The 20,719-nt window shown below is 50.1% G+C and overlaps 3 protein-coding genes across 6 annotated transcripts; 2 read left to right on the top strand and 1 right to left on the bottom strand.

Annotated features, from left to right (window-relative positions):
• The first annotated feature begins 892 nt into the window (after window positions 1-892).
• Window positions 893-3,790, top strand: VPS37D (VPS37D subunit of ESCRT-I). The gene is made up of 3 exons (XM_019646810.1): window positions 893-1,493; window positions 1,998-2,080; window positions 2,697-3,790. Exons 1-3 carry the CDS (start codon window positions 1,412-1,414, stop codon window positions 3,057-3,059), a joined length of 528 nt encoding a protein of 175 aa, XP_019502355.1. The 5' UTR covers window positions 893-1,411; the 3' UTR covers window positions 3,060-3,790.
• Window positions 3,791-8,612: 4,822 nt separating this feature from the next.
• DNAJC30 (DnaJ heat shock protein family (Hsp40) member C30) lies at window positions 8,613-11,194 on the bottom strand. The gene has a single exon (XM_019646932.1). The coding sequence runs from the start codon at window positions 11,155-11,157 to the stop codon at window positions 10,477-10,479; it is 681 nt and encodes a 226-aa protein (XP_019502477.1). The 5' UTR covers window positions 11,158-11,194; the 3' UTR covers window positions 8,613-10,476.
• A 105-nt stretch (window positions 11,195-11,299) lies between these two features.
• Window positions 11,300-20,637, top strand: BUD23 (BUD23 rRNA methyltransferase and ribosome maturation factor). 4 transcript variants are annotated; one of them, XM_019646930.1, is made up of 12 exons: window positions 11,300-11,422; window positions 11,519-11,556; window positions 12,749-12,844; window positions 12,936-13,018; window positions 13,118-13,214; window positions 15,482-15,578; window positions 16,427-16,477; window positions 17,190-17,275; window positions 17,461-17,506; window positions 17,672-17,730; window positions 20,088-20,199; window positions 20,350-20,637. In XM_019646930.1, the coding sequence occupies exons 1-12, from the start codon at window positions 11,369-11,371 to the stop codon at window positions 20,362-20,364; spliced, it is 834 nt and encodes a 277-aa protein (XP_019502475.1). In that variant the 5' UTR covers window positions 11,300-11,368; the 3' UTR covers window positions 20,365-20,637. The 4 variants fall into 4 exon arrangements, with proteins under 4 accessions (XP_019502475.1, XP_019502472.1, XP_019502473.1 ...); XM_019646927.1 differs by having other exon boundaries at window positions 20,071-20,199; XM_019646928.1 differs by having other exon boundaries at window positions 20,067-20,199.
• Window positions 20,638-20,719: the final 82 nt, after the last annotated feature.

Here is a 20,719-nt window from a genome sequence, read left to right as displayed (position 1 = left end):
CGGGCGGGGGGCGCGGGGGTCGGGCCGCGGCCTGCCGGACCTGCCGAGCGACCCAAGGGCCGCACGGGCCGGGCCGCGGGGCCGCCGGTGGGCGCTGGAGCCTGGCACGTACGAGTGGGCCCCGCGGAGCCGCCCCCGGGGGAGGGGGCGCCCGGAGCCGGCCTGGGGCGTGTGGGGCGCCAGAGACCCAGGGAGGCTCCCGTGCACCCCGGGATGGCCGCGAGGCGTGTCCTACAACGGTGCTCCGGGGAGGTGTGTTCTGGAGGCAGGGTGGCTGTGTTGTGGGGGGCCCTACACCCACGTTCTGTAGGGCCAGAAAGGGGAGGCGCCTTCCGTAGGGAGAACTAGGGGCCTGTTTGACACCTGGGGGTACCGTTGGGGGACAGCCCGCATTTCGGGGGTGCAGGAGGGGGCTTTGTGTCTTTCTTTGGGGAGGGATACTGAAAGCTGGGCTGTGTATTCCATAGGCCACCATAAGAGAAAGTTGTATATTTCGCAGGAGATAGGCCCGGGCTGGCTGGCTGTGGGGGGGCAGAAAGGAAAAGTGTGTGTTGAAGGGAGGCAGACAGGGGCATGTGTATTGTACAGGGGACAGATGGAGGGTAGTGTGTTTTCCAGGGGCTGGGAGAGGAGGCTGGGCACTCCTAGAAACAAGGAAAAAGCATTCTCCAGAGCCAGGAAAGGGGGGGGGGGGGTTCCTGCTTTCTGCAAGAGAAGGAAAGCTGGGAGCAGGTGCTAGGGGATTGGGGAGGAAAAAGGGGTGTGTATTGCTTGGCGGTGTGGGGATTCCACTGGAGGGCAGAAGGAGGGATGTGAGGGGAAGAGAGGGTGGCTTGAGGGGGGTACTATGCAGGGGCGGGGTGAAGACCACTGGAGAGTCAGAGCAGGGGTGGGAGTGTTTTCCGCACAAACACCTGAGGAGGAAGCAGACAAAGGCCTGGAATGAGAGGGAAGCTGCCCATGCATGGAAAATGGGACAGAGGAGGGAGGGGGACTCCTCAGGGACCTAAGCAGACATATTAATTGAAAAATTAAAAATTAACTAACATTTGTAGAGGCCTTCATAGTTTTCCTCACTTCAGTCTCACCACAGCCCTATAAGGTAGCCCTTGTTAGCTCACTTTGTAGAACAGGAAACTGAGGCCCAGAGAGGGAGCTAAAGGCACAACCCTGTCTGGGCCTCTTGCAGTCCCTCCACCTGTTGGCTTGCATCCTGAGACTGGGGTGCCTTCGGCCTGGCCCGTGGGCGCTGTCGCCCAGGGTGGCAGTAGGTGGATGTGGGCAGACTCCCTGAGTGCACCTCTTGGCTCTCTGGTGGCAGTTCCAGGGCCTGCAGCTGGAGCGAGAGGCATGCCTGGCCTCCAACTACGCACTAGCCAAGGAGAACCTGGCATTGCGGCCCCGCCTGGAGATGGGTCGGGCCGCCCTGGCCATCAAGTACCAGGAGCTTCGAGAGGTGGCCGAGAGCTGTGCGGACAAGCTGCAGCGACTGGGTGAGGGGAAGACTGAGAGAACCGCCTGGGGTGGGGGGCAGTTGGCAATCTGGCTGTTTGGCCTTCTGAAGTGGTAGGCTCCGAGGGGTGGGAATTGGGCAGACCTATTCTCCCGGCAAGTTTGAGAGGTGCTGCTACTCTTGGAAAACTGAGTTAGGGAAGTGAGCAGTTGGTGAGCAGAGCTGGGTGGGAGCAGAGGGGTTGCCCTGGGCAGTGGGAAAAAAGGGGGCCCAATACCCAAAGGCCTGGGATGCTCTAGGAGACAAAGCTTCCTCTTCTGCACTAAGACTGGGGGGGCAGGGAGAACCATGGGGGAAGGTGCACAAACTGATCTCATTGGCATTGTGTACAGATGAGGAAACAGGTCCCAGAGAGGGGAAGGGAAGCACCGAAGCACACACAAGGATCAGTGAGAGTCAGGATTGGGCCCTGGGGCTGTGGCCTGCCTTGGGTGACAGGCCCTGAGGGCAGGGGCTATTCATTCTGTCCTTCTGTGGCCCTCAGAGGAAAGCATGCATCGCTGGAGCCCCCATTGTGCGCTGGGATGGCTGCAGGCTGAGCTGGAAGAGGCTGAGCAGGAGGCTGAGGTGAGGGGGAAGGAGGCTGGGCCTGGGGACAGGGAGAGAGACCTATCCTACCATCCCCCCACTTCATTCTTACATTGCAGGCTTGAGAGCTTCTCCTCCAGGAAGTCTGTCCTGAGTGCCAGGTCCCAGGAGAGGCCACTGCATTGCTGTCCTCACTGTACAGCAGGGCTCCTTCTTCCCATCTCGCAAACCCCCAGCCCTCTCCACCTCCCACCTCCAGTTCTCCTGTGAATGTCTCAGGGCATGCAGGCTGGGTCTACTGAGGAGCTGGGGGGTCTTGTCTTGTCTTGTCAGTGCTGGGTTGGGAGCACAGTGCTCGGGGAGTCAGTGGAGGTCGGGGAGGAGGGACCCTGGCCTCCATGCGAGATACCTAGTCTACTTCAAGTGTGTCCCCATCTCTGTCCTGCCTCATTTCTAAGGAAACCAAGGCTTGAGAGTAGAGGACATTGGTCTGCAGTCACTCAGCAAGTCAGAGGCAGGCCCAGGCTGGAATTCAGGCAGCCTGTCCCCCAACTGTGGTCACCATTGGAAGGGATTCAGGGTGAGAGGGAGAGGACCAGTCAGTCCTCAGTCTTTGGTTGTGCTTCTCCCAAACTGTCCTTTCCTTCTGTCCCAGGAGCAGATGGAGCAGCTGCTGCTGGGAGAGCAGAGCCTGGAGGCTTTCCTGCCCGCCTTCCAGCGTGGCCGGGCCCTGGCCCACCTGAGGCGGACCCAGGCGGAGAAGCTGCAGGAGCTGCTGCGGCGCCGGGAGCGGTCTGCCCAGCCAGCCCCCACTGCTGCTGCGGATCCCCCCAAACCCTTCCCTGCTGCAGCTGTCCTGCCCACTGGGGCCGCCCGGGGGCCACCAGCAGTGCCCCGGAGCCTGCCCCCCTTGGACTCCCGCCCAGTGCCCCCACTGAAGGGCTCCCCCGGGTGCCCCCTTGGCCCAGCCCCTCTGCTGAGCCCTCGGCCCTCGCAGCCAGAGCCCCCCCACCGGTAGGATCCAGGGTATGGTCCCCTCAATGGGGGGCCCAGACATACTTGATGCGTGGCTCCTCCTCCTCCCCAACTGTCTGGGTGGGGGGAGGGGCAGGCCCCTCCCCCTGGCCTCAGGTAGGCCCTGGCCCTGGAGGCTGAGCTGGGGAGGAGGGTCACCTGGAAGATGCCCTGAGAGAGGGCTGAGGGTGGGGTGGGCAGGGTGTTATGCCTCTGGAGCTGAGGAAACTCTGCCTTCTTTTTGTCCCCAGTGGGGCCTCCCGGGTGATGGGCAAGCCCCAGTGAAAGAACTTGACTCATGGGGACCTGGGAAGGTGCCCACTTCCCCCAAGGGGCCCTGCCTAGGGGGCCGATTGCACCCTGCCACTCCACTGGACTTGCACAATGCCAAGGCCGACAGGTGTGCTGTCCATCATGTCCTGAGCCTACCTTTCTCCCAGTCTTGGGGCCCACCGCCTAGGAGCCAGGTGGTCAGGCCCCAGCTGCAGGGTCATGGACACCATGGCCCTGGGGCTATTATGTGCCCCACTTATGCTTCAGAACCTGGGGCAAGGTAGGCCAGGGGCTTCTGACCTGCACAGGTGAGAGTGGGCCATCCCCAGGAAAGACCATTCTGTATTTTTCTGTCCCGTCTCCTTAGAATGGAACCTTTTTGAGGGCAGGTCCTTGTCTTTGTATGTTCTGTCCCCAGCCCCGCCTCCCAGGGGCCGTCAATAAATGTGATGATGAGGATGACGATGCTGCCCGACTCCTCTCTGCTCCCTCAATTAGCCGCTCTGCTGTTGCAGCCTCTACATCTCAGCTCCTGCGCTTCCCACTCTTGAGATGCCCTCCCTTCCTCTCTGCCCATCCAAAACCCAGCTGTCCTTCAGGTCCAGTGCTCCTCTTGCCTCTTCCATGAAGCCTTCTCTGATTTCCAACCCATGGGAGTCGTTCCTAACTCTTAACTCCCCAGCACTTCCGGCCAGCACTCTGCTTCTTCACTGTTCTCCAAGTGCCTCTCTCCTGTACGCACCTTTTCCTGGGTCGCCTGTAAGCCCAGTCAGGATGGTACCTGCTCCTTCTCTGGCCTGCCAAATGACCACCCACACTGAGCGATGGAGGAGGTTCTATAGCGTTGAAGGTATCTGTCTTCAGCTAGGGTCAACACTAGGTGGCCAGCTTGGCTGATGAGTGTGAGACAAGATGGGAGAGCAGGAACATGCCCTGAATCAGCTTAGGTCAAGTCTGATGAGATGAAGTTTGGCAGGGAGGCACAGAAGATCTTGCAAATGAGTGGCGACAGAGTGCTGTAGAAGCTAATGTGATCTTGGTCCATATTAATAGGAATATAACCATCTAGAAAGGGAAGTGTTGGGTTGGCTTGACTTTTCACTGAAATTCTACATTGTAAAATTTCACAGGGATCCCCCAAAATAGTGCCTTTGGAGTAATAACGATTAAGAGGATTTGTGGAACAGTTGAGGGATCTGTTTGAGATATGTGTATGATGGTTAGCCTTTGAATCTCGAAAGGACTGCTCCATGTAGAGCCAGAGGTCAGAGGCAAGACCAATGGGTGGAAACCACAGGGAGCCCAGATTTTGGCTCAGTATGAGGCTAGGTCAGGGCTGCTGTTGGAGGTAGATGGTCCCCATCCCTATAGTTGTGTGAGCAGTGCAAATGACTGCTTGATGTGATCTTTAGAGATGTAGGCAGTAGTTGGAGGGACTGGCCCATCTGAGCTTTTGAGAGCCCTTCAAGTCCAATGAGATTTACCACACAAGTGCAGTCAAAGCATGGATAGCGCCCACTTGAGAACCTCCATCCCACACTAGCCTTGGTTCTCTCCTCACTGCTAGCACTTGAGCTGCTGGAGGCTGAGGAACACCAGACCCACAGGGTGCATGCCTGAGATGACAGAAGACAGAATGGTTCTGGGAGACCTTCTGAATTCTAAGCACAGCCTGAGGGAAGGCTGGGCCCCTCTTGCGATGGCCTCCTATTTTTGATCCATGCTTCCAAGCTGTTTTTTGTTTGTAACTAAAAGAAGGGGCTAAGGTTGAGCATGTCTGAGCCTTCCTCCACTATCATGAACTGGGGAGCAGCCTCTAGAAGGCAGAGAAGTTCAGCCTCTTCTGCCCAGGCAATGGAAGGACAGAGAGGGAAGAGTGACCATGGAACTGGATGGGGGTCCTTCAGAAATCCTTTCACACACCTCACCTTCCTCAGAGAGCTCAGACTCCGTTTTAGAAGAGGTGGAGACTGAGGGTCCTCAGTAGTCAACTCCAGCCTGAAAAAGACCAAGGCCGGTGGGTACAGATACCACCAGAGTAGAATGGGCCTAGTTCTGGGCCATGGGAAAGGCTTAGAATTGGATGGTTAATAAACTTTATTAACCCTCCTGCTTGAAGGTACATGTAAGGATCTGGAAGATTCCCGGCAGGGCTCTCTTCCTGCTTGAAACCTTCTGAAACTTTCTATTTCCAAGTTCTGGAGTCTGAGGGAATGTTCCTGGCTGTAATCCTCTATGAGAACAAGCTTGATGGTATACATTAAGGAGCCCATGAGAAAGGTCCCACCTATTACCACCAGTGCTTTTACAAACCAAAACTGAAAAATTGCCCAAATAATAAACTCCCATCCTTTTTTGATAAGAACAAAGAGTGCCTGGCCCTCAAGAATGTCTGTGATGTGAACCTCCTTGTTTAGGAACCACTAACTTCTGTGTATTTTCCTAAACTCTCCTTGTTTTCCAAATATGAAACATAGTAACATTAAATGTTGTTTTGGTGGCTGTTTTGTTTTTTTTTTTGGCCAATCAAGGCTTACTGACCTAAGCAGGCTAGACCAGAGTGGGTTCAAATCTTTCCCACTGAATTGTGTAGTCACTGCAAAGCAACAGCTAAGAACTTGCCCCTGATCAAGGCTACAGAGAACCAAATGGTTTCCAAGAGACGAAGCTGGACTAGCTCTGGATTTATCCCAATTTATACAAGAATTTTGCACAAAAGTTTGAGTGCAGGAATTGGTGTTACAGTATGAGGACCTCTGGCTTTGACTAGGACCTTGCCACTGCTGTAAATGTCTCCAGACTCTTGTCCCACAATGAAAATAAGATTCACACTCTGCCTCCCTGCATAAAGTATGGGCTGTCAGATATGATGTAACCTAGGGATCTGCAAACTCAAATGCCTGTAGGGGCCAGGAAGATCACAGGTGCAAAGCAGCCCATTTTCACAAATACAGCCTTTCATTTTTCTGGAAATGCATGGTCCTTTTTCACAATTTTTCCTCTTGATAGACATGGGACAGAGGGGTATTTCTCTGTTGTGAGCAAAATGGTGCAAGTGTGTATATTAAGGCCTTTTACACTTTCCCTGTTGGTGGGAGTGCAGTGAAATAGGGACAGATGTCCTATATAAAAGGAAGGTATGTTACAGCTTCTTCCAGGCAGTAATGCAGTTAACGGAGTGAACTCAATGGCAGCACATTTTCTCATTTTTTGAAACATCAGAAACCTAGATTTTTATGCAGTCTCTCAAATTATAAATGTTGACTAAAGTTATTTTATGTGCCAGCCACAGCCAAACACTGTGTGCAGGTTGGCTGTGGTCTGTGAACCACGAATCTTGGTCTGTTCTTGGTCTTCCTGAAACAGGCCTTCCTTTGTCTAGTAGCAGTCCTCTCCCAGGACTGAGTGTGAACATTGCAGAGGCAAAGGCATGATGGGAGGGCCAACCTACCTCATGACCAGTGACAGGACTCCAGGTCTGGACAGGCTTAAGTGAGTGGTGTGATAGCTAGATCCATAGTGACACTATGACCTCACAACACATGGTGAAGGTGCATTCTCTGCACTGACTTCTTGGGGATGAGAGCACTGAGCATTCTCAGCATATGCAAGTTCACGAGGTCCAGACTCAGGTCTCATTATCATCCTAACACACTAACAGAGGGACATTCAGCTGCTTTGCACAAACCCTACGGCTGCCAGGGCTACAAGCTGGGCCTGAGAGCAGGTGAGGCAGGCCTTCTCCTAGGATCCTGATCATAGGCAGGTGGTAGTGTGATCTCATCACAGGGCTGAGGAACTGAGATGAGGCAAAGACCAGGAGACAGCCCACTTCTCCAGTGCACCGAATTCAAGAGAGTGAATTGAAGTAGCACCACCACTTACCTGCTGTCCCTTCTCTCAGCCTCTTCATGGGATACGGTGACCTTCCAGGAAGCCCAAAGGTCCAAGACATAGCCTCCCACTCACCATTTTCCCAAAAGTGAGTGTGGTGGTCACTGACTTGGGCTCTACCCTTGGCGCCTCAGCTTCAGGCTGTGGTTATAAAGATAATGACCAAATGGACAACTCACTGGCCTAAAGTAGGCTACTCTTATTCGTTTTGGCTCATGCTGGAGCCATTCCAGCAGGCAAGTTACATCTTGTGAACAAAATACCAGAACTTCAGAAGCATGAAATTCTACTCTCTCAGCACTGGGATATATAAAGGATTTTACCCAGCAATTTAAAAAAGGACAACAGAGGGAAAAGCAGTTTGGCTCAGGAGAAATAAAGTCCTGATCAAGTCCAAAGCCGGTATCACAAATGCCTAGACATGTACACCTTTGATCCTGTCTTCTTGTCTGTCTCCCCATTTAGGACCTGTGTTGTGCTGCTCACTCAGCCTTGTACTGCACCCCCATCCTTACCCCTATGAGCATAGCGGGGGGCAGACTGAGCTCCTCTTGTCTGTCTCCTGTCAAAACGGGACTAAAGCTGAGCATGTCTGAGCCTTCCTCCATCAGAAATTAGGGGGCCAGCCGAGTGGTGCGCTGGTTGAGAGCTGGTTTGGGATGCCAGAGGGCCCTGGTTCGGATCCCACGTATAAGGGCTGGTGACACTGCTCTCCACAAAAAAAAAAAAAAAAATTAGGGAACAACCCCAGAAGGCAGGGACTAATGTCCACCGCTCAGAGTTCAGCCTCTCCTTTCCAGGGTAGGAAGGGAGAAATGGGGATGAGTTTCTTTTTATTTTTTGGGGCAGGAGGGTCCTTCAAAAAGCCTCCCAACTTATCTCCCCTTCCATAAAGAGCCCAGGTTCAATTTAGGGAAGGTAGGGAGTGGAGTCTCTCAGAGTTCAGATCTGGCTTTTTAAAAATCCTGAGGCAGACAGAGTGGCACTATAGGGTAGAGTGGGCCTAGTTCTGGGTCTCAGGAGAAGCTGAGTTAGCTGGTTAATAAATTTTATTTACTACCCTGCTTGGAGTTGCATGGAATGTCCTGGAATGTTCCACAAGTTTCACATATTTTGGACAACCACCCACACCTAAACCCTTCTGCAACTTTTTTTTTTTTTTAATTTTATTGGGGAACAGTGTGTTTTTCCAGGACCCATCAGCTCCAAGTCAAGTAGTTGTTTCCATCTATAGTTGTGGAGGGCACAACTCAGTGGCCCACGTGGGGATTGAACCGGCAACCTTGGTGTTATAAGCACTGCACTCTAACCAACTGAGCTAACCAGCTGCCCTGCAACTTTCTATTTCCATGTTCTGGGGCCCCAGGGAATGTTCATGTGCACAGAGAGAAAACAAACTTGAAAGGTTTATGTCAAGGAGCCCATGCAAAAGGTCCCAGCTATTAATGAACACTAATGCTTTTACAAACAAAACCCAAAAGAACCCCACCCATTTTGACAGAAACTCGGATAGAATCTTGCCCCATGGACACTCTTGTTATGCTCCAACTCGTTGGTTGAGAATCACTAGTTTCTGTACCTTTTACGAAGCTTCACTTTCTGTAGTTTATATTTCAAAAACAGACCTTCCCTGTTGTTTTTCAAATATGAAATATAACATTAAATGTTCTTTTTCAAACTACATACGTACACCACCGCTCCCCCACCCCCAATCAAGGCTCAAAGAGTACAGCTGTCCTGAATTACAATGGGCTTAAATCTTTACTACTGAATTCTGTGGTCACTGCAAATCCATGACTAAGAGTCTGCCCCCAACCTCCAAGGCTAGAAAGAATCAAATGGTTTCCAAGAGACCAAGTTGAACTAGCTGTGAATTTATCCCAATTTATACAAGGATTTCACACAGGAGTGTGAATGCAGGAATTAGTATTAATATACCAAAGCATCTCTGGCTTTGTTTCGACTCTAGACTTAAGACCCGCCCCCTTGTCGTACATTTCTTGGAAAGGTTTGCCTATCCCATAGCTTTACACTCAGCTCCAGCGCATAAACGCTCAAGCACCTATTGCACAGCCACCCACTCCCCATGTGCAGTGACTCAGGGTTAAAATACCCTGACTACTACCATTCTAGCCAAGTGATGGCTGACCAACAGCTTAGCACAAACTAGAAAAAGGAAAAAAAAAAAAAAAGCCTCAGCCAGCTCTGAACAAGAACCGAGTTTCCACCACATTCTCCTGTCCCTCAGTAGTCCCACCAACTCCAAATTCCCCACAGCCTCAAGCAGCCACGTTTCAAGGACCTGGCTTGTGGGGCCTGCAATAAGCATTGCAAGGTAAACAGGGTGGGTCACACTCAGAGGACTCAAACTCCCAATTTGTTGCTCTATTTCTGGGAGGGGATGGGCTGCATAGTTAGCGATGGGGGTAGCTGGTAAAGGGATGACCCACTTGGCACACTGTCCCAAGGATAAACTTGACTCTACTAGCATGCTTTAACCACTAACCCATTAGCACTATGGATAATAAAGTGTGGCAGATCTCAAGAGAACAAATGATTTGTTCTCTGCAGTCATGTCCACAAAGTAACTTCTCCAAGGTCATTCATTACATAAGTATGGGCACAGGAACACTCATTCCTTATGCTCGATGACCTTGCTTTCCCACTCCCACATGCCACCAACAGAAGCGACAGTGGGTTTGGGGCTGACCATAGAAGAATGGCAAGATTTCCACATATCACATTCTTAGCCGACAACAGGTCTCACCTGTGGCTTGGGTAACTCACAGAAAGACAAGGTTCGTACAAGCCCAGAATTTTTCTTTTGGCAGCCAACAACTGGTCACATTGCACGTTTCAAGGTTACAGAGGAGCCCCATGGTACAAACATGGGGCAGGAGCAGACAATTCTTGCTCAGAGCTTTACAATAAAGCCAGAGCAAGTGTTCCAGAAGTTGGCAACATCAGGAAGGCAGGCACCCAAGGGACTCCAGAATACCCTTCACTCTCGGACTTCCAAGGCTCTTCATTTTGGAGCCTCTTTCTTGGGCATCGAAAAGCCTCCTTTTCTGGACCGTAGGGGCAGGGATGTGCAGGTCATCGGCCAAGCTGGGCGAGTGGGGAAGAAGAGGGGGACAGAGGTTCCTTTAGACCCCAGCAGAGGTAGACTATGGAAGGCGAAGGGTTGAAGACTGGAAAGGCCATTTTCTGAGGGCTGACTGGGGGGGCTGCTTCCCCTTCCCTCCTCTCTCCAATTAAAAACGCAGTGTCATAATGATGAAGACTGTGAGGAGAAGCAAGACGAAAGTTGTGTCTCGGGTCTCATCCCAGCGGAAGCCTTTCTTAGCCCGATCCTCCTGCTGCTTGCGAAGGGCCTCACGCCGGGCCCTCAGGCGCCGTTCACGCTCTAGCTGTTCGCCGTAGTGCGCCTGATAGAAGGCGTCAAAGTCGAACATCGTGCGGTTGGCGCCCGGCGCAGCCTGACCACTGTGGTGGGTCTGAGAAGCGGGCGGCGGGGTGCGGGGCGAGCCCGGGTCCGCCGAGGGCGTCCTGGAGGGCCGAACGCCAGGTCCGCGCAGGTCTACGTCGCTGAGCAGGCCGCGGTCATACTTGCGGCGCAGGGTGGCACTGCCCAGCACCACGTATGCCTGGGAGATGCGCGTAAAGCGCTCGGCAGCCTCAGGACTCCCCGAATTGCGATCCGGGTGGTAGAGGAAGCTCTGCCGGTAGTAGGCCGCCTTGATTTGCGCCTGCGTGGCCGTGGAGGGGACGCCGAGCACCTCATAGAGCGCCGTGCGCGAGTACGGGCCGTCGCCCCGGGAATAAGTCCTCGCTTCTAGGCCCAGGCCCGATACCCAGTTTTGTGGAGATCCCCGGACCTGCCACGACCTCCACAGAACCAACCGCGGCCACCTCAGATCGCGCTTGGCTGCCATCTTGGATGAATCTGGCGGGCGGTGCTAAGCTGAACTGGCCAATGGGAGGCTTGCATTTTCCTCAGCTCGTCAGCCCTGTAGCCAATCGAGTAAAAAAAGAAGGCGGGGAGAGGGGGTGGAGCATGCGTATTGAGAGGCGGGCGCGGGGCCGATGCCATAAGAGCCGGGCTCGTGGAAACGCCAACACCAGTTGTGCGAGTGAGGCGTGAGCATGGCGTTCTGTAGTCGCAGACGCAGACCGGAGGTCGGCGGGCCCCCAGAGCTGGTGAGGCCTGTGGCCCGCGGGCACCCCCTTCCCTTTTAGGGTTTCTGCATCTTGGTTTCTTCCCCTACTCCCTTTTTCTCTTTCTTTTTCCCGCAGTATTACGACAAGAGCGAAGCCCTGAAATACATGCGCAAGTAAGGGAGCCTACACGGTGGTGGTCTGTCGGGAACCGGCAAGTTGCCCTGATTTGGGGCTTTGCTTTGAAAGCACGCAGAATTTGTGGGGGAAGGAAGGGATATGGATAGATACCATTTTTCTTTTATAATGGCAAAGTCAACTTGAGTGAAATCTCTGAACTATCTGGGCCTCAGTTACCTCAGCATTGAGATGGGCGTGATTGTGCCGCCATTTTCTAGGTTGTTTTCAAAGTTACTAACGTGACAACTGGTTTTAAGCGTGTGGTAAAATAGGAGATAGTGGATACGTGGAAGGGGTTAGTGCTGTTAGGAGGAAGGGGTTAATATTCGTTGAACGTTTATTATGTGCCTCTATTTACATTATCTCACTAAATCCTCATGACAACTGTTGGTATAATATCTGAATTTCATAGAGGGTAGTTATTTGTTAATACAAAGTCATTTAACAAGTGAAGGGTAGAGCAGGGACTTCCAAAGCTATCCTTTCTGATACACTGCTGAATAAAATCCTACAGATACTTGACCTTGGGAAAACCAGATATACTATAGGCCTGTTCTGTTCATTATGGTAACCAGTAGCCATCAGTCATCTATCGAAACACGTCTAGTCTGAATGACTTAGGATGAAGAAAATGTAAAATATTTTATTGATAATTTTTTATGTAGATTACATGTTGAAATAATTTGAGCATATTGGGTTACGTAAAATAGGTACCTTGGGTGGGTTAACTACTAAAGTTAATTTTACATATTTCATTTTAACTGTGGCTACTAAAAAGTCATGTGGCTTGCATTATATTTCTCATGGACAGCAGTGTTAATAGATTTTGTTGTGCATTGTTGAACCTTATATATGAGACTAACTGGTGCATAATTCTTCCAGAAAACATGTTTATAAGTAATACAACATCAAAGCCTGATAAATCTGAAAATATCTAATTGTTGGTCATTAGCTAAATGATTTGTTCCCTTTATATTAGCTTTGCATGTGGTAGTTATAATTTGTGTCACGACAAAATAACATGTTGCTGTATTACATGGACATTTGGGGTCACTTCTAAATAGTTTTAGTTGAGTTTGTTGACCAGGGAAGAGCACCTTGTTCCTTTTCCTTTGGCTTTTTTTTTTTTGGTCTGGGTGCGATTTTAACCCAGAACTTGACCACTTACTTGTGTTTCTGCCTTCACAGCTCTCGGATGATTGATATCCAGACCAAGATGGCTAGCCGAGCATTGGAGCTCCTTGATCTGCCTGAGGATCAGCCCTGTTATCTGTTGGATATTGGGTGAGATTCTGGGTTCCAGTTCATATTGTCCAGGTGGTGGGGCATTGTTGCTCCTCACACTGTTGAGTCCCTGTTTCATTGTATCTTCCAGCTGCGGTACTGGGTTGAGTGGAGATTATCTCTCAGATGAGGGGCACTGTTGGGTGGGCATTGACATCAGCGTTGCCATGCTGGGTAAGTGTGTCTCATTTAGCACTGGGGTGCACTACCCTTATGAGTATGGAGCAGCTATACATATTTTCTGTTTCCCTCGCATATTCTTCTCTAATGTAGATGCAGCCTTAGACAGAAACACAGATGGAGACCTGCTTCTGGGGGACATGGGCCAAGGCATCCCCTTCAAACCGGGCTCCTTTGATGGTTGTATTAGGTAAGAATCTCTATGTTCTGCTTTAAGCCCTGTAGGCCAGTGCTTCCCAACCTGGCTGTTCAGCAGAGTCACACAGGTTACTTAAAAATACACATCCCATGGAATTTTTAGATTCATAGTCAAAAGAAGACCCCCAAATATGTGTTTTTTTATGTTTCAAAACTATTCCTGTGATTATCTTGCATTGCTAGGTTCAGGCACCACTGGTATAGATTCTCTGTCTGCTTTGAGTCTGTGTGGTAGGGGAGGGGTGGTTTTCTGAGCCACTAGGACAGTGGTTCTCAACCTTCCTAATGCCGCGACCCCTTAATACAGTTCCTCATGTTGTGGTGACCCCCAACCATAAAATTATTTTNTGTTGTGGTGACCCCCAACCATAAAATTATTTTCGTTGCTACTCTATAACTGTAATTTTGCTACTGTTATGAATCATAATGTAAATATCTTTTTGTTTTTCGATGGTCTTAGGCGACCCCTGTGAAAGGGTCGTTCGACCCCCACAGGGGTCGCGACCCACAGGTTGAGAACTGCTGCACTAGGAGCCATCTTGTAGGCCCCAGCAACCACCCATTTTATGGCCCCCAGCAGCCATCTTGTTGCCTTCTTTTGGAAGAACTAGTAGAGAGTGGCCTAGATTGCTCCAGTCTCTTCAGCATCTTAGGAGTCTTTTCTGGAGTGTCAGGGTCAGGTTTTGAGCATGTACATACTACTTTGATAATGGATCTTAGACCATGAAGCTACTGTTAGAAACATGAAATTGTTCTTTGTCCTCTATGATTGGTTCTGCATAGTATTTCTTGTAGAAGTTTGTTGATGAATGGATGTCGGGAATAGGAGAGAATGTCATAGTTTAATCATTTTGTGGCTGGAGCCCTCCTTCTGTGATCATATGTTGAGTGGTAGGAATGCAGTGCAGGGAGAAACTTGGATTTGAAGATTTTCTTCTTGGATAAGGGATTAGCTTACATCTGGGAATAAGATTGGGGGGGCGAGAAATCATTTCAAGGATAGCAATTGCTTTTTAGTAATGATTGGGTGAGATGTTCTAAGCTGCAGAAAACCAAAGGCCAGTGGTATGGTCTGTATGTTTCATTAATAAATGGTCATTTTTAGTTTGTTTTTAAGAGGCAAGATGCTATGGCAAGCTTATTCTGTTTTTAACGTTTGTTATGTGTAAGACATTGTGTATAGGGTGCTATGGAGTTTGTGGAAATAAAATACAGCCCCTGATTTAAAGACTCTCCATGGTTTATTAGGTGCTATAAGACATGCAGCAGGTTAAACATAAGGCTTAGTGTGGGGTATGCACTAGGCAGTCGTGGGACCCACCAGAGTTGTGAAGAGAGAAGCAAGAGAGTGCAGGAAAACCTTGAGAAAGGAGGAGGGGCTGGGATTGGGCCTCGAAGGCTGGGAGGAATTTGGATAGTCAAGGAGAGGTTTTCTGAGTGAGGGAACAGTGTGAGCACATGCTTGGAAGTGAGTGGGGAAAGGAGCCTGAAAGGAGGAGATGAATGAGAGATTTCATGCAAGTTGAGGTTGTGTGGGGTTGGGTCCTAGGAGACTTTTAATTCCATTTTAAGAAGTTTAGGCTTTATTCAGTAGTTGATGGGGAGTGACAAGATCAGGTCTGTGTTTTATGAATATTATTTAAGAGAAGAAGAGAGAAGAGGTAAGTTAGATTGTTGAAACAATTGAGACGGTAATAAGTGCTGACCTAGGAGAGTGGTGGAGGGAAGGAAAAGCCGGGAGAGGCAGTGGGACAAACCACCGGGGTTTGGGGTTCTGTGGATTGGTATGCACAGCACTGAGGAAGGGAATGCCAGAAAGGAAGACATAGTAGCTGCTTGAGGTTTTAAATCTGGGGATTGTGGAGACACTTAACAGGTACATTTGAAGGAACTGATTTTGGAGGAGAGTGAATGGATGACTTTGTGTAAATACTGTAAAGCATGTGGGTCGGTGGGTGGGTGGCAGAGAGAGTTGATATAGTGAGTAATTTTGAACTTGAGATGCTTGTAGAAACAAGGTTAAGAAAATGCTTCTTTGGACTGACTATAGGGATGTTAATGCTGACCTTTCCATATATCCTGTTAGGTCCAGTGTTGTAGAATAGTGACCTGGAATGGACCTGCACATGCCAAGAAAGGGAGTGGTGGGTAGGAGGGTGTATTTACCTGGAGATCAAGGATGTATGGTGTTTGTCTTGAAGCGGCGGGGGGAGCGATGTGTGCTAGTCTCTTTCCTGACTAGGTCCCTTCTTTTTTTAGTATTTCTGCTGTTCAGTGGCTCTGTAATGCTAACAAGAAATCTGACATCCCTGCCAAGCGCTTGTACTGCTTTTTTTCTTCTCTTTATTCCGTGCTGGTGAGTATGAGATCTCCCCATCTGGGCTGGCTGCCTATCTCTCCCTTGCCCTGCAGGTGGAGTGATAAAGTAGAGGCATCCCATGGCAAGGCCATTCCCGAGTGCCCACATCCTCCGACTCCCTCCCCTCCCTTCCACTGCTGATGCTTACATGGGGAGCAGGGTGGTTGTTTACCACTGAGAGAGCCTTTATTAACTTTATAACTGGTGGTGTTGATTTCCATTGTTTACTAGGATTAGATGATAGTTTGAGGTTCAAAGTCCTAAAAATGAGTTCTTTTACTTTTTTGAAGGATCAAGGCGTTTCTTGATCTCTTTAGTCTCCCTACCTCACCCCTGGCTTTCCTAGGGTGGGTTGTTCTTGCAGATGGCTGGCTGGTCTTGTGCATTTTGTAGTTTCTCTCCTGTTCACACACTGGGGTTAATCCTGAAGTTCTGAGGGCCTTTGTGTTGGCCTTTCTGCTGAGACGCACTTCCCGCATAGGTTTAAATAACGAGCTCCCTACTATATTCAGGTCTCTGTTCAAGTGTTCCTCTGAGAGAGGCCTTTCTTGAACCAAAAGGAAATTCAACAGTCTTTTGTCACTCACCATCCTTTTTCCTAATTTATTTTTCTTTCTGGTACTTAATCACTACTTATTGTAAATTAGATGTTTCCCACATTAAAATGTGAGCTTCAAAAGTTCAGAGGCTATCTCTTTTGTTTGTGGCTGTATACCCACCCCTAAGAACAGTGCCTTGTACATAATGGGGACTCAGTAAATATTTACTGAATGAGGAAAGGAGAAGTGTCTGGGTCCTGACCCCATGGAGCATTTGTAAGACAGTGACATTTCTGTTTCTTGCAGGCCCGAGGAGCCCGTGCTGTTCTGCAGCTGTACCCTGAGAACACAGAGCAGGTGAGCCTTTTGGCTACTGGAGGTGCAGGGAAGGGGTGCCCAGAACAGGTAAATTGCCCTTGTCTTGCTCCTCACTCACTTACCCTCGTGCTGTTGGGAGATGACAGAACAAGGAACTTAACGCTGGTTGATGGGAAAAGGAAGGAATGAGAACCTGAGAGTGGTCCCTGTGGCCCCTGATGACATGGTTTATGACCTAATGTCCTAAGGAAGAGCGGTGGTATCTGCTGGGGTGGGGTAGGTTGACTTTTCTTGACAGATAAGATGGTATCACAGGTAATGTGATATATTACTGATTTCCATAACCACATCAGCAGTTGTTGTTTGTTCTGTGGAGTGTCATGCAACAGGAAGGAGGAGGTAGGAGGTACAAACTTTGAGAGACAAACGATGAGTTGTCCCTGACTAATACCATGAATGAGTCTGCCTCCCTGTTGGTGGCAGTTCATTTTCTGAGATTTGAGTGGGGAGATGGGTCCCTGGGCTAGAAAGTGAGAATTGCTTGTTCTATAATTCCACTGTATGCCATGGCTGGCTCTAGCTTGCACTTTCCTCTATGTGGCTTTTGGGGACTCAGTTGGAACAGTTTGATAAAGAAGACCATCAGTTCTCCCAGGCAGTCTATCTTGGGACTAGACTCGCTTCTTAAGGGGAATGAGGGGAATCTGCTCCACTGGCCTCCCTGTGTGCTTCATCGCTGTTCTTTCCTCAGTTGGAGCTGATCACAACCCAGGCCATCAAGGCTGGCTTTACTGGTGGTGTGGTGGTAGACTACCCCAACAGTACCAAAGCAAAGAAGTGAGTGTTGGGGGCCAGGGTGCTGCCTGCGCTGTGGGAGAGAGGGTGGCGGTGTGGACATGGTGCCAGGTTGGGTCCCCAGGGTGCAGATAGGAGGCCCTGAGTTTTCTGCATCTGTTTATGGAAGGGAGGGTGATGACTTTGCTTTATGATTCCAGCCTTCACCTTGTACTTTCTTGTTTCAGGTTCTACCTCTGTTTATTTTCTGGACCGTCGACCTGTCTGCCAAAGGTGAGGGACCCTGCTTTGTAGGCCCATATCTTTTGGGTTCCCTTCTTGTGGGACTGGGCCTAGTACCTTTTGGAAGGTCTCAGGCATGGGTACCCAGGCCTTCTGGGGTAGGGCAGATGAGTTGAGAGATCTCTGGGGTGATCTAAGAGCACTTTTGTCCTGCAGGGCCTGAATGAAATTAAGGAAGAAGAAGAGTCTAAGGAATCCACATTCACGAATGAGAGGTAAAGCGATTGTTCAGTTCTGCCTAAGGTGCAGGGGGTTGCTGCTGCTAGGTTTATTAGACATGGAAGGAGGAAGGTGGAGGTGGCAAGACCACTACAGTTCTCTCTGCTTTCACCAAGTCTCAGGGTCAGATGTGTCAGTGACATCAAGGTGGTAATAGAACCCAGGAACCCCTTGGGACGTGCCTGCTCCTGCCTTGGGCTGGGATGTCTGTGGGCAGCCCTGCAGCTCTACCCACTTCCTGTCTGCCTTCTCTCTTGCCATGCCTGGCAGTCTATCCCTGCCTTCCCTGAAGCTGCCTCCTCTGCCTGTTTACTCTCCTGGGCCATTCCCATCAGCACACAAACGTGCTGCACAATTTCTCTTATCTTCAAAAAGGTCTTCCCTTAACCCTGGAAAACTAGCCACTACCCTGTTTATCTGCTTCCCTTTATAACAGAGCTCCTACTTGCCTCTTCTTGCTTCCTCGCCTACCATCTTGCAGTCCTCTTCTCTGGCTCATGCTTCTGTCTTATCATTGGTTGCTCTTGTCAAGGCCACCACCAACCTGTCTTGCCAAATCTATGGTCACTTCTTAGTCTTTCCTACTCTGTCCTTAACTTGCTTGCTTAGTAGGAGCTGATACAGCCAATTACTCGTTTAACACTTTCCTCAGTTGGTCTCCCGCCCACTGTCCTGGTTTTCTTTTCACTGGTTGTCCCTTCTCAATCCACTCTGCTGGCCCTTCCTCTGGGGCCCAGTCTGGACCCCATCTGTCTGCTGCCTTAAACACCAACTACAGGTTCATAACTTCCAGATTTATATCCTTTGCCTCAATCCCACCTCTGATTTCCAAACCATCTTCTAAGTATCCATACCTAAACTTCCCACAAATGTCTCGAACAAAACAGAGCTGTTGGTTTTCACCCCTAAACGTTCTTCCTCCATTCTTTACCATTCTCATTCTTATCTTCCTTACATCTCACATCTGGACAATCCATCTCACAGCAAATCCTGCACCCCAACCCTCAATGTATATTGTGGACCCTTAGTTCCTTTCATGAACCACTGTCTCTCTACACTCTAAAGTCTAGATCATGTTGTGTCATTCCTTCGGTATAAAATGTCACCAATTCCCACTTTCTTACTGAAGAGAGGGCACACTCCTTGTTGGTATTCACGCCTCCGTGAACTGTCCCAGCCAAGTGAGATTGAGATTCTGAGATTTTTAAGAATTCTTTTATGATTCTGACTTTTGTTAGAACAGATGAGAAGTGGTGGCAGAAAGGGTCTGTCTTACTGTCTGGCTTCCACTAGTCCGCTGGTCTGCAAGCAAGGGGGAAGCTTACGTAGGAGCCAAGTTACTCAATCCTCTGCAGACCCTCAGAATCTGATTTGGGTCTTTCCCCTCCACCGTGATTCCGGCACCCAGGACTCGTCTGTTCCCTAACCTTCCCTTCATTCCTTGCAGTTTCTCATTTTCATGAATTGCTTATCTGGAATGCTGCCCCCAGTGTCTGCCTGTAGAAATACCAGCTTATCTCCATGGCTTTTGTTTTTCCCAGAACCTGTGCTTTTCCTTTAGATCCTGGGCCTCTCTGCACTTGCTTTGCCTAGTGCGGGTAGTCTCTGCCACAGCCTAGCCATGAGCTCAAGGGCACAGCTGGTTCATAGCCATTGGAGAACATCCATGGGCCGTGCATGCAGTTGCTCAGGAAATGGGGGTCATTTAAATGGCAAGCGGCCCTGCATGATGTGAATTATGCTGGAAACAGTTTGATCCCAACTGCCAGGTGGGAATATGGTTTGGGAGCCCAGGCTTCCCTGTTCTCAGGGCTTCTTTCCTGTGAGGCTGTGGGGGGTTTCTCTTCTCCTCAGCCAGGGCGAGAGGCCAAGATCAGCCCTTGAGGATCATTGTCGGGGCTGCCACAAGCTGGGCAGCCTTGTTTTCCTGCCTCAGACATTTGTAGTTGCTGGGAGCCCTTACTTGATGGGCTATGCTGATGCCACAACCAGACTAGGGCCTTAAGTGGCAGCAGTGGGCATGGGACCTCTGGCTTTCTGTGGATACTGCTAGGCTCTTGTGAGCCAATCCTGGCCTATGTTACCCAAAAGGTAGCCTTACCCACTGCCTGCCTGCCTGCCTCATAGGCAGAATGTATGCAAACCCAACAGGCGGTCACCTGCCACAAAGATGCCTGTGAGTGGGACCTAGTACCTCCTGCCCTCCTACTAAACCAGAGGTGGATGTTAGTTACCAGGATGGGGGGTGGGGGCAGAGTGGGACTTCTGTTGTAGAAGGGGCATTGGAGGGAAACTCACCATTTTCTCCTGCCTGAATTAACTTGGGTGCCAGCCAGGCCATTCTATCTATCAGCTCACAGCTTGTCTCCTGCAAGGGTCCCGTACAAGATTGCGAGGCGAGGGCTGGTGAGGAAGAGCCGGAAATGGGTGCTGGAGAAGAAGAACCGATGCAGACGTCAGGGGCAGTGAGTACCTGGGCTGGGGCTAGGCTGCTGGGGATGGGTGAGGGGTGATGTCTGTGGCCACTAAAGGCTCACCTGCATTTGAAGGGATTCCAGGGATTGTTCCTTTTTCTGAGACTTCTATTTTTCCCACCTGTTGTTTCTTCACCACAGGGAAGTCAGACCTGACACTAAGTACACTGGCCGCAAGCGCAAGCCCCGCTTCTGAGCAGTTAGCTGCATCCCATGGGATAGCTCGGGGGCCACACAGCTATGCGCTCTTGCCATCCAGTCCCGGCAGTTGCCCCTGGAAAGTTTTCTATATTGAAGTGCCTACTTCATACAGCTGACGAAATAGTTTTAGGAAAGTTCTAAAAGTATTTTCATTGTTAAAGTTCTAAGAGTATTTTATTTTGTTCTAAAAGCAATAAACCACTTTCTGTGGAACTCTGGCATTTTCCAGCTCTGTGATTCCAAGCGAATTTTTCAGGTTCCTCTGTTGGTGGGGGTGCTACTTGATTGCACAGGTATGAATTAGGTTTAA

This window comes from Hipposideros armiger, unplaced genomic scaffold (assembly GCF_001890085.2).
Source record: "Hipposideros armiger isolate ML-2016 unplaced genomic scaffold, ASM189008v1 scaffold_107, whole genome shotgun sequence".
Lineage (NCBI taxonomy): Eukaryota > Metazoa > Chordata > Mammalia > Chiroptera > Hipposideridae > Hipposideros > Hipposideros armiger.
The sequence above is the reverse complement of the archived record's forward strand: the minus strand, read 5'-3'. Positions and strand labels throughout refer to the sequence as shown.